Here is a 13,362-nt window from a genome sequence, read left to right as displayed (position 1 = left end):
TTTTGTGGCTGTTTTATTCCGACTGTTCTCTTTCCTTCCAGCTAAAGGAATATACCTTAACAATGCTCCAGTTCACCCCTCATCATGTTTGAAATCTTTGTGTTAAAGCTGGTCCTAGACATGGGTGAGGTAAGGTCAGTTGAGCAAAATATTCCCTTTTGCTCTTCAAACACAGCTACTATGGTAGAGCAGCAGCGAGCTCCAAAGTGATGAACAGGCCAAGAATCTAAGCAGTAGCTGTCATTTCTTTTGAGGTTCAGGAACTAGGTAAAGTTTATACTTTGCATGATATTTGAGACTTTTTAAAATGAGTCGTGCATTTACATGAAAGGGGAGGCCGGTATCTGGTTCCTGGATGTGTGAGTTTCCCATACAGGTAGGTTGGCAGGAGCAATGATTGGAATGGTGAGCTGTTTGGAATATTTTTAAAATATATTCATGAATATTTTTAAAACCCCTAAGTGGATGATAAAGTCTAGCTGAGTCCTAAAATATTTAGAATTCAAATCTTGCCCCAAAGCGTAGTCTTTATAGATGTATATAGCAGAATCACATCTCAGGTATAATTAAGGATTGGTCACTGGTAACTCTAGGAGCCTGAGTTCCTTATATAGTTATATAGAATTGATTAGCCATGTTATTCTTTCAGACAAAATATCACAAAGGAAAAAAAGACCCTGAGGAATAGCCAACAAAATTTTAAAGTATTTCTGTGTGGGATAGTGGGCGGTTTTTAATCTTAAGAGTTCTTTTGCATTTTTGAACATTTCTACAAGGCATGTAATGTATATTAGTTATCACCTTTGTGATATAAATAGGATTTTATTTTAAAAAAGAAAAGTCTAATTATTCCCGTAAATTGTAGAAGTGGAGATTAATTTAAAAGACCTATGATATTCCATTCCACTCCCACACTAGTGCAGCCTCCTGTAAAGTACCACTGTTGACCACGTTCAGAATGTGGTCTTGCTTTAAGGCATTTTATTGGTGGCATAAATGAGTGTTGCATTATATCTTAAATATGTGGGCCATAGCAGCGGGCATTATGTACTTAGAGAAGGTTTCTGACAAATACCTATATGTGCCCTCAGCAGATGTTTTCTTCACTGTGATTAAAATTCAGACATTTCCTTTTGGAGAATTAATAGTTCCGTGGCTTAGTTTTTCTTTCTAGGGAACTAATTATTCCACCCTGGACCTAAATGACAAAAATGTCGTGACTGTAAACCTAAAGGAAAATATGGGTCATCTTGACAGTTGTGTGAGGTGATGGGTCAGTCAGTTCTCAATGTGTTTCCTTCTGTTCAGTTGAAAGTTTCTCAAGTGACACTTGAAGACAATTCTTTTTATCAGAGCTCACACGAGACTGGAGATTGGGTTTTTTTTTTTCTCCTTGGGGTCCCCCAGGTCTTTGGGGCTGCAAATGGTAGACTACCTGGGTTCCATCATCTGTGCTGCTGTCAGGACCCGGTGGCTTCCAAGAGAGCTTTAAGGCCTAGAAAGAGAATGAAAAAGAAGAATGAACCTCAAGAGAGGTTGTGACCAGAACTGAAGGAGGAAGGACAACCATCAGCGTGCCTGATGGTTGATGTAGAGCATATTTTGTTAATGTTATCCTAGACCTTCACTGCTGAAATGTGAAGTTCTAGTTTGCAAGTGAGCAAAGGATGCACTGAGGAAGCACTCTAGCTAGGCATTCACTTTTTGCTCAGGGAAGGATATTTGTAGACACTTTTGGGTTATGAAAGCCAAAGATGCAGCTGTGTTTAGGAAAGTGGCTTCTTCTGACTTTGGAAAGTGTCTGCTGCGCTTCCCAAATGTTCGCAGGTGCAAATGGCTAAAATTGCACCTGGAGTGTTCTTAAAAGATTTGCAAATCAGAAAAGAACATTTTGTAATTGGGAATGTATGTTCTTACCATGTGTATAAGAGTGATGTGGCTTTGGCTTAATCTGGAGAGGTTTTCTTGTATAGATTGGGAGAAAAATTTTAGCTTGTGAAAATTGATGTTTGGTTTTCAGCATATTATCCGCTATTTATTACAATTCCCTTCTCTGGTCTTTATTAAACACTGTCAGGGCACCCTAGCTAATGTCACTGAAAATGCCTATGTTTTGAGTAGGTAGTTCTGGAGTTTGTACCATTTAAAAAAAGTCTGATTGATAAAAGTTGTTTACAAACCTCTAAGGTAAAAACTAAAGTCAGTGTCACTATTGTGTGAATGCTACAGAAATAAGTTTCCCCTGGAACTTGGGCATGGGTTTGAAAATGTCTGTTAAACCTAAAAAATTGGAAAGGAAAACAAGAACTCTACCAACTTTTTACATTCCCAAAAGTGTGCGCTCCTCTTTGTTCTTTCTTATTTTTATTTTTTTTAAGTTGCAAATTTCAAACCTGAAGTTATTTTTTCCAAATCATGGGTCTGTGAGATGAATGACAATAGGAATAGGAATGTCCCTTGTTCTTCCTTCTCTAACTTCCTGGCCAATCTCCTATGACAGTGGAAAGGGCCCCTACTGACAGGAATCCAAACAGGATTCTTAACATACTCCACTTTCTGTCCCAGGGACCTAAAGTACATATAAAAGTTCTTTGAGGAATTGTACCAGTTGAACAAGGTCTCCTCAGAAGACGAAGCACATTCTCCCTTGGCATCCATGGGGGATTGGTTCCAGGATCCCCCAAGGTACAAAATCCATGTATGTTCAAGTCCCTTTTATAAAATGGTGTCATATTTACATATAATGTGCACACATTCTCCTGTATAGTTTTAACAATCTCTCTTTTACTTATGAGACCTATTACAGTATAAACGATATATAAATAGTTATATTGTAAAGTTTAAGGAATAACGTAAAAAATGTACATGTTTAGTACAGTGGCAATTTTTTTTCTCTGAATGTTTTCCCTCTACAGTGGATTGGATCCATGGATATGGTACCCATGGGTTCAGAGGGTCAGCTGTACATGCGTGAAGCATGCTTTGTTGGAGAGAAAGGGTCTGAGCCAGTAAGACGAGAAGTGGTTGACATTGAAGCCCTGGTCTGGTAGGACCCGAGTCAGGCACTGTCTAGTGGTATGAGTATGAGCAAATCTTTAGCCTCAGCTTGCTTAACTGTGAAATAAAGGGATTGGCCGAAGTGATATCCATGATACTTTCCAGCTATGAAATTTTGAGTTGTAATGAAACAGAACCAACACAAATCTTTCCAGCCTCAAGCCTTAACCCAACTGGTATTTCGCTGTCAGTCTCTATTATCAATTTTAGTGACATGTTCCAGAATAGACCCATATTTAGTCAAGGGGTAGTGCTGACTCAAAGACAGACAGTTAGAAACAGATTTTCAGTGGTCTCTGTAATGTTGACGTAGTATCCAAACTCTGAAGTGAGGTCGTCAATACAAGTTCAGGTTACCTTGGAGCCAACTTAGTTGCACAACCCCAAAGTGATGCATATTTGTCTAAACACACTGTAGACTCTGAAACTAAAAGTAATATTCAACCACTTTGTAATTATGCCTTTTAGAAATAAGATTGAATGTTTGATTTTCCATCATTCTTTCTTTTGTTAAAAGTTTGCTTTAGTGAGTTTGAATTGATTTCCAGCTATCTTCTGGATCCACCCCTGTCTGCTTATGGTGGTCAAAGTTCTGTGAGATAGGACATCACCAATGAGGACATAAGATGAATGGGGCTTAATATGACTGGGTGGTATTATAGACAGTGTACCCCAGTGACGGAGACATGTGCAGTGGAGTCAGGAAATCTGGTTGAAATCTTTGGAAGTCAGGGACTTGGTATGGAGGGGGGGCATATTGCAAGTATCCAAAAATTGCACTTACCATTTTTAGAGATGCCAGAAGTATACAAACATCTTGACAATCTTCTTATCACAGCAAAGACCAGTGAACTCTTTTGTAGAAATATTTTTGCAAAAAACAATGTCCTTATCTGCCCTTAATTTCCCTGATCCATACTAGTAATTCAGTTGAATCAAATTCTGCAGGTTTGAGTTGGGTACCAGTGCAGAATTTTTGGAGACCATCCTTATTTCCTGTTTTCTGCAAAGTGTTTCTGGCAAAAGTGATGTAGTCATATCCACATGGGGCCCCTGGTGACAGGGCATGAAGGGTTTGCAAAGGGATGTGTACATATGGCTGAGTCCCATGGGCATGTGCATCCATTGTGTTGCATCTGAGGATTCTGAGACTGTGAGCAGCGGTGCCAGACTTCTGTTTGTGCTGGCACTCTTCGGAGACCTGAAGAAGCAGGCGCTTCCTTACCTGACACACCTACGCGTGGAGTTCTGTTTTTTGTCATTAGGTTGTTTGGCTTGAGTTTTTCCTTCTGTTGTGAATAGGTGGATGTGTGAAGATTTTACCCTGAAAAGAAAAAAGTTTAGCATAGACTTGATGTCTTTCTTCTTGGTATTGCTTAAGATGTTTTCATCTGCCCTCAAATAAAGGGAATGGGAGAGGCAGGATGCTAGGAAAGTCGGGGGAGAGGAAAGCAGCTCAGAGGTCTGAGTGATAAGAGGAATTTGCATCTGGGCAGTCTAGAACTGGGAACTCTATTGACTTTAGGGATGGCATACGTCTAGACAGTGTAGAACAAAGCAAGCTAAAGGTTGACTTCTAGAATCTGATTGCCAGAAAATGGGCGCACATTTTAAAGTTAATAGTTTTAATGTTTCCTCCTTGTTCTAGAGGTAAAAAGAGTGTCCTGTAAAATCATTGCTGGAGAAAACTCCTAGGAGAATATGGAGCTTTATAGCTTAGAAAAACCCAAACAGACTTTAGAATTGACGACAGAATGCTGGAAGACGAGGTGAACCTGAAAGTTTGTGTGTTCCTAGAGCATCTGGAAAAGCCTGGTGCAGCCTGGTGGGCTTGTGACCATATTCCCCAGTGTCACTTTTTCTGAACAGATGTGAAACAGTACCAGCTGGTGATTTTTTTTTCCCCTCCTAACAATTAAATTTTGTTTGTGTCATAAACTATAATTTTTTTATAGTTTGGCATCAAGGGCTTGGGAATCAGTTGAGAGCCTTGGGCTGATTGGTTAAGTTTTGAACTTTTCTTATGTGGAGTGCGGGCAATGGAACTTAACCTCAGAGTGTGTTGAGAGGGTTCCAAGTGCTTTTAAGTAAGTCTGCACTCAATAGGTATTTATTAAATGTTAAATGTATTAAGTGCAAAAAAAATATAAACTTAAAAATTTAGAGACGAAACACCCCTTTTGTCCTAGCTGACTTAGGGATCATGAAATATGCCCTATTTGTTACTTTTCTTTAGCTCACTGCTTCATGTTCTTTTCCAGAACACTTTAGAATAATTTGGCTCAGATCATTGAATTTGGAGAATATTCAAGATCTTAAAAAAATAAGTAGTGAGCAGAATAATGAGGATCCAAATTTTTTTTTATTATTTTCTGTAAGTGATGATATCACTAATATAAATAGGTACCATGTATTCTGGTTGCTGTTTGTCAAGTGCTACACTGAATATTTTGTAAGCATTACCTTATTTAATCCCTATCATAGGTCAAGATGTAGGTGTGATGTCCTCCTCATACACATGAGAACTTATATACTGTGTTAAGAATTATGAGTAAGCTGATGACACTTCAAAGCCAGGACAGCACTGTCTCCAGGGAGCATCTGTGACTTAGTTACCTGTACTAATCTGCGGAACAGTGTAGCTCTCTGTGATGCTGATGGCATACAGACCATATGGAGGTGGTGGTTGGTGGTTAGAATCTTTGAACTATGGTATGCCTAACCAGAATGTGGGATGATCCAACAAATTGATTATGCTCAGTGACAGTTTTTTTGAAATCATTTTTCTGGTATTCTGATTTTGACTTTCATCAAGACAGCTGTGAAATGACTGTTCAAATCAGTGTTTCTTTGCCTTGGCTACAAAAAGAATGACCTGGGAGCTTTAAAATGTAAACCAAAGAAAACAGAACACAACAACCCAAAGTCTAGTTCCCATTCCCAGATATCCTGGTGTAAACTAAACAGCTCCTGGAGTCTTCTGGAGACCAGCCGAGTTTGGATCCAGTCCTGGGTTCTGGACTGAGGAACCAGGAAGGACTCGGATCAGTCTCCTGGGAATGTTAGTCACAGTCCTGCACAGCCTGGCTCTGCAGACTGGAGCTACCTCCACACCTCACTCCCTGCACCTTTTCCCCAGATACTAACATCCCAAAGTGCAGGAGGAGGAAGAGGTTAGCATGTGCCATCTCAGCATGATCTTCCAGAAAGTCCTGCTAATTTTTCTAGGGCTTATTGATGCTTTGGATGTCCTGAATCTGTGTATTATTTGGTTTCCTATTCTGATTATCTCCCAGAGGCATCTGACATGTTTGTAAAAGCCAACCATAGATAAGTCCTGGAGTTTGGTCACAGGTGCCATTTTCTTTCAGGGGAATTATGTAGCCATCTCTCTCCTTCACTGTTCACACTTACTTCTCATTGAATTGCCCTCACTTTCCCACCACTCAACTTTCTTTAACTCGAACAATGGCAGATGGCTGTAAATCCAACCATGGACAGTTGTGTAGGCAGCAGAGGATTTTAAGGCAGATAAGTCTTTTGCTATTTGCCAGAGTGCCCTATTAGAACATGGCTGCCGTGGAAATATGGTGTTAGCAGGTTATCAGTTGGAGCAATAAATTAGATTTTCACTAGCAAATATTTGTCCACAGTAATTTATAGCATTTTTTTTTATTCCATTTACACATGAGAGGGCAGTGTGGTACTATAAAGCAAATGCTCTGTTGAAATTGCTTATTTTTATTGGTATATAATAGTTTTTAGGTGAGAACTTTCAGATTGTGCAATTAAAACTCCATCATCATTAGTTTTTAAACATCCTGCCCCTGTGTAAGTGATACCTTCATTCTTATCACAGGTCATGTGCCTGTTTTCATTAAATGAATAAGTGATTATTTTCTTACAACACTGGGCTATTTGTGAGGTGCCTTTTATCATGAGTTTGATGTTTATGTTTTGTTATAAGCTGGCTGAATGGCTTTCTGCCATTCCACCTGAGGAATGTACGCTGTTCTCAGATGCAGTGTCTATTGGGTGGATGTTTCTGATATATTTTATTTCTTTCTGAAGGCTGAAGGGTGTCCAGTGTTGTTGGAAGCCAAGCAAGGTCTATCATAAATCATCTCAGTATGATAGACTTTCCTTTATGGCACTTATTACTTTGCTCCAAAGGGAAAAAAATTGCTAAGTAAAGAAGCAGCACATTTTAATTAATGTTATTGTTGCTGATCTATGAACCACACTGTACATAAATCAAGGTGCTAATGTTCTAGGTTTCATCCATGGAAGGGGAAATTATTAAGAGAAGTTGGAGGGGATTAAATGAATTAATAAAATCTACAAAACATTTTATGAAAAATGTAAATAGGAATCCAGAAAGGTAATTTCATAAGCACAGGCTATTTTTAAACGTGTAAAAAATATTTGCAGTCGGATGTTTCTGTTTGTGTAGTTTGAAAAAAATCGAGACCAGCATTTTGGCATAAATATAACCCTCTGAAAATTTAATGGGATATTTGTTTTTAGTGTTGTAAACTGGCTACTTCCTTTAGGAATGGAGAGCTATGCTGTTGTCTATTCCTGGTAAAAAATAATTTGCTTTGCTTAGTGTTAGGGGAAAATTTGGAAATATTTGGAAAATTTGGAAATATGGTTTGCTGTTTGTATTTAATGAGAATTTTTCTTTTGAAACCTTCTATTAAAAAAAGTAAAAGGTTTCTGACCTATTCCCCAAATTTTGAAGGAATGGATTTTGGCTTTGCTCTATTGTGACTGAATTCCAAATCAAATGTTGTTGGATGCTGGTTTGCTGTAGCAATACACAGGTTTCTGTTCATGGACAACAACCGATGTCTTTTATGCTTTGGCAGATTTTTCGGACCTCGCCTGACACCACATTTCCTGAGCCCATCTGCCTGTCAGCTTCACCCCCAAACGCTCCACCAAGGCAGTCCAAGAGGCAAGGCCAGAGGACCAAGAGACCCGTGGCTGTTTATAATCTATGCCTCGAGCTGGAAGATGGTAAGACGTTCATTATATTTTTCTGCTTGCCGGCACGTTGAGAGTATAGCATATCGGATGTCCTCAGGGCAGGCCACAGCTTTCTGTCCTCTGTGTTTTCATTTACTTTTCCCTTAAGATTATAATTTTTGAGATTAACAGGGAGGGTGAAGCTGTTTTGTCAGGGAGAAAAATGCAAGTTTCAGTTCTGTGTTTGTCTTTGTCATGCACGGTTCTTTCTTTTTTTTATTTTTAAAAGACAGCTTAAATTTCTTTTTTGGGAGACTTGTGTGACCTCCTGTGAGGTTATATAACCCTGAGACAAATGGGAGGGGAACTAAAATTAAAGCAGATCTTTTATGTGAGGAGCTGGTAAGAGTCTAATGTTAAATGCGTCTAGATTAAAGACACAGGCCACCACGGCACTGGGGTTTCATGGCTCTTGTACCTTACTTACCCCAATTGCCTGGCTGTCTCTTAAGGCAGAATTCTTAATTGTCATATGGCAGGTGGCAGATAGACCCAAGTGGACTAGGCTGCAATGGGACTTTGCAAATAGTGATTCTCAGGACCCATCCAAGCTTCCCTATCCCAGCTAATCCTTACTATGTCGCCACATTGTCTCAGTAATGCTAGATCACTCCGTTTTTAAAGAGAGCCTGGAAATACGAATTTTCCGTGTTCCATGACAAACAAGACTGAGCCATGTAGCGGCCACCAGTTGGTGCTTTGTAATCATGTGATTCTCTCTGTGGAGAACAAGAAAATCCTGGTCCCAAAGCCTGAGTTTTTACCTGTTGGCCTGAAACTGACTCTCATCAAGGGACTTTTCCCACTTCGAGGCCATTTCCTGACTCTGAAACTAGCCACTCCCCCACACATTTAAAAACTATCTTTGATTTATTCGCCTTTTGAACTACTGAGGTCATATTGGTTTGGATGTATGGGATGATTTTCAAAGGGAAGAAGGGGATGATGAGAATGTGAATCATAAGCAGCTACAAATTCAAATAGCCAAAGAGTTAATATCCAAATATCCATGCAAGGAAGTGACTCAGAAATATCTGTAGGGAGACCCAGAATGTCCCCTATAGTAGCACTGGGGGACTGAGACCTTCTGCTGTTCTTTTAAATGGCTTACAGCCTGTGCGTATGAAACAAATATTAGTTTTACACCCAGATAGTTATTTTTCTGAGGAAGGGATATGAATCATTAAAATCAACTTTTAATTTCAGAACTTCCCTTCAGACATTAGTTTTTGCTTCTGATCTCAGCTTTTTTTTTTTTGGTCTTTTTCTCACTTTTCACTCTTCTTCAACAGAGTTGCTAATAAGGAGTAAAACTGACTGGTTTGAATTGCACCTTCTTTTGCATCTCACCTGTTCTCTGGTAGAAGTGTTAATAAATAGTGAAATAAGCAAATGTCAGAGGGTGGGAGGGGAAAAAGAAATCCAGAAGAATTGGAATCAGACCCAAGTTGACTCATCGACCCCTGAGCAAGCCAGGATTGACTATTTCATAAAGGAGATGAAAGGAGGTACCCAAAGACATTTATCTTAAAATCACGTCTACATGTTTGGGGTATTCTAAGGAATGAGATCATAATATTTAATCATATTTAGGGAGGTACTAGTATTTTGGTTGCTGGCTTTTTAAATAATTATTGATGGCCAAAATAAATCTGTATTCAGTGCACATTTTCTGGAAAAATCAAGATGGTATATAGTCATAGCTTTTATGTTTTTAGGTGATAATTTTATTTCCTTCTTTGGTGTTAGAGATCCAGCCAGGGCCTTGTGTATTAAGCAAATGCTGTACCACTGAGCTACACTCCCAGACCTGCTGTAACAATCATTTCCCCCCCCCCATATTTTAATTTTTTAAAAATTCATTTTAGTTATACATAATATTAGGGTTCATTTTGACGTAATTAAACAAGCATGGAATATAATTTCCTCTAATTCAGTCTGCAGTACTTCTTTCTCTTCCTCCCTCTCCTTATTCCTTTTCCTGTATTTAGTTTTTTTAAAATTTATAGTTTTTCTATTTAAATTTTGTTTTTAATCAGTGCCTTGTGGTGAGATTGACTGTGGTATATCCATATATGTACATACAAAAAGCTCAGTCAGATTCATTCCACAATTCTACCTTTTTCCCATCCCTCCTCCCACCTCCTTCCTCTCTCAATCCCCTTCCTGGATTCCACTGATCTCTCTTCTGTTTTCATGGAACTACCCCCACCCCACCCCACCCCTCTTTTACTTTTCCCTCTGTTTTGGCTCAGCTTCCATATTGGATGTAACAATCTTTAAAAATTATTTGTTTTAAAGGGAAAAAATGATCACCATATACTGAATTCCTTTACTCTTTTTTATTTTTAAGTTGTAGATGGACACAGTATCTTTATTTTTATTTATTTATTTTTATGTGGTGCTGAAGATTGAACCCAGTGCCTCACACTTTTGAGGCAAGTGCTCTACCACTGAGCTACAACCCCAGCCCCTTTAATCTGTTTTTATGTTAATTATTTGATGATGTTTGATCATGTGTTTTGTATTTTATGAAAAATTTTATAACTTTATATTAATCCTTGATTTCAGTCTTGATTTTTTTTTTTTTTTTTTTTTAAGTTGTCAGAATCAGGAAAATCCATGAGTTTGGTCATGGAGTGATTTTATTTTATCTTGGAAGTCATAAGATAATTTAAAGCAGCTAAAAACAATTATCACTCCACCTTGAGGTTAAGCTTTTGTGAAATTCAAGTTGTGTAAAAAGAGGTATTTCAGAGAGAAAATAAGTAAGGGTCTGTGTTTTTCCACTGTTTTGCCTACTCTAAAAATATTGGGAGATCAACGGAGAAAGATGGAGAATATACTTTCTGAAAAGAAGCATAAAGGGAAAAGATACTGAAACATGATTCATGTTATTAATTGTCATTTAGCATATTAAAAACTCTGCCTCCTTAAAAAAAGAGATATATTCTTATTACTGAGACCGAATTTTTTTTAGTAGCCCTAATCTAATTTTTAACACTAGTTAAACATTTCAAAAATGTAATCTTTGTTGGTATGTTTTCTTTTGATAATAGTAAAGTCTCTTCCCATGTAGACCTAGTTTGGGTGAAAGTATGCACATGGCCAATTTTGGTAATTTTTCCAAATTTTTCTACTTGATGCAAGTTTGATAGGCAATTTAAATGCAGCTATGTCCTCGTCCCCCATATGACTCAGTACAACCCATGACAAATGGATTTTGCTTAAAAGTTTGGCAGATTATCTGCCAGGTTTCGAGGAACTAAATTGCATGACTGGAGATTATCCTCATCCCTGTGATTTGGTTACACACGTGACAGTCAAGTGAAGTGGTTTGTGGTATGTTATTTCTTCTACCTTGAGTATGAAACTAGTGATGTACCAAACAGCCAGTCTTGGAAAACATGCAGAATTAGTTTAACAGTCAAGCAGATCAAAAAGTTATTCGTGAAGAGTCAGCAAGCCTGTTAACATGAGCTGCAGGAAACAGGCCTGGAACCTGAGAATGTGTGTTGTCCTGGAACAGATAAAACCTTTGCTGTGAGACATGATTTTGATTCTGCTTCATTGAGTCCCACCCCAAGTTGAGAGATGACCAGTTTAACTGGAGAAACTTAGCATGATAAGGACTTTAACTGGTCTGGGTATGTTAATCCATACTGTGCATGCTCACTATTTATGTTGTGTATGATTAAATAATTTAAACTTCTTAAAAAATAAAATTCTAGTTATTTAAGATCTTTATTGATGATTAACATGAACCACAATGGATATAGCATCTAGCTAGCTTCTTTAATGAATGCAGCTATTAAATCTATACTGAGATTCTCTTATTAATATGTGGACTCCATATTGTTCTGTTCATGGAGCATTTAATAACCTCATGAACGTCAAAGCTGAGTAGATTTGTCTAAGTCAGGTGTGAAATAGACAAATATATAGTAGGTTACTCAGTGATAAGAAGATGACTCAAAATCAAGGTTTGCTTTTCATTCTCGGTTTACCCTTCTGCATTTTTATTTCCTTAGCCTACCCCAAATTTGCATCTTTACTACCTCTTATGAAAAGAGACTATTGTGTTTGTTGTAATTTCCTCAAATACAAGGGAAGTCCATTAGGTCATATGAGAAGAAAGTGATCTTTGCTATTTTTCTTTCGTGGCAGAAAAAAATTTTAAGCTATGGTTTGGGGAGGGGTGGAGAAGATGATTACCATCTGAATTTTTGATTAAGTTCTCTTTCTTCCTTTATACTAGGTCTAATTTTAAACCAAACTAGGCATTTATAGGACTAGTTTTTATATGTATCTTCTTGTATATAATTAGGCATTCTGTGCCTATCTTCTTTTGTACATGATATAACAGTTTACTTATTTAGGCAACTTTAAAAACTCTGATTTCACATGGGCTGAAAACAAAATTATCTTGCAAGCCAATTGGCATGATTTAATATTATTCTAGTGTTGGTCTCTCTTGGGTACCGTTGGGTTGGCACTTTTAACATTTGGATCAGGAATGTGCTAACTGCGGCACATTTTGTTGAACATGTGTTATTGTAGTCCTACAGCGTGGCAGATACCATGAGGAGGGTACAGAGACATAAGCAAAAAGGAAAATGCTCACTAGGATTGAGAGAGAGATGGATGAACGACCAAGTGTGATCCTTGCCTTCTGTTCTAAGTAGGATTATATCCTGATCTGGATCAGTCTCCAAAATCAGAGCAGGAGCCAGGCACAGTGGCCCACACCTGTAGTCCCAGCGCCTCAGGAGGCTCAGCTCAGGCAGGAGAATCGCAAGTTCTAGGCCAGCCTTAGCAACTTAGCAAGGCCCTGTTTCCAAAAAAAAAAAAAAAGGGGGCTGGGGTTACGGCTCAGTGGTTAAGCACCTCTGGGTTCACTCCCCAGTACGTGAATAAATAAATAGGTCAGGGGATGTAGCACAGGGGTAAAGCGTCCCTGGGTTCAATCCCCAGTATAAAAGCAGGGGGCAGGAGGTGAGCAGAAAAAAAAATAAAGTAGGACAAAAAGTCGCATATAGATGTCCTTTTAGCCTCAATAATATTGATTTGGTACTTTGAGTAATCACTGAACATTGAAGTATCACATGTCAAGAGTAATGCTGATGATATAAATTTACTACCTTAGGTTGGCTGAAAGAATCTGGTTTAATTCTGACTCATGAACAAGAGAATAGAAAGCATGCTACTGTAAGGCCTTATGAATTGGAGTTTTTCTGCCTCTATTATTTGTTAGTGGTTTTTAGGGTACTGGAA

The 13,362-nt window shown here is 38.3% G+C and overlaps 1 protein-coding gene across 3 annotated transcripts in view; it reads left to right on the top strand.

The window, feature by feature from the left end:
• Arhgap10 (Rho GTPase activating protein 10) overlaps positions 1–13,362 on the top strand; it is a 288,733-nt gene that overhangs the window by 231,517 nt on the left and 43,854 nt on the right. For all 3 annotated transcript variants that reach the window (XM_071614633.1, XM_071614634.1, XM_027926721.2), the window contains one exon: positions 7,929–8,079. In XM_071614633.1, the coding sequence (XP_071470734.1) occupies positions 7,929–8,079 (151 nt within the window). The remainder of the gene's footprint in view (positions 1–7,928; positions 8,080–13,362) is intronic.

Source organism: Marmota flaviventris, chromosome 7 (assembly GCF_047511675.1).
Source record: "Marmota flaviventris isolate mMarFla1 chromosome 7, mMarFla1.hap1, whole genome shotgun sequence".
NCBI lineage: Eukaryota > Metazoa > Chordata > Mammalia > Rodentia > Sciuridae > Marmota > Marmota flaviventris.
Note: the sequence above shows the minus strand (reverse complement) of the source record. Positions and strands in the feature narration are given on the sequence as shown.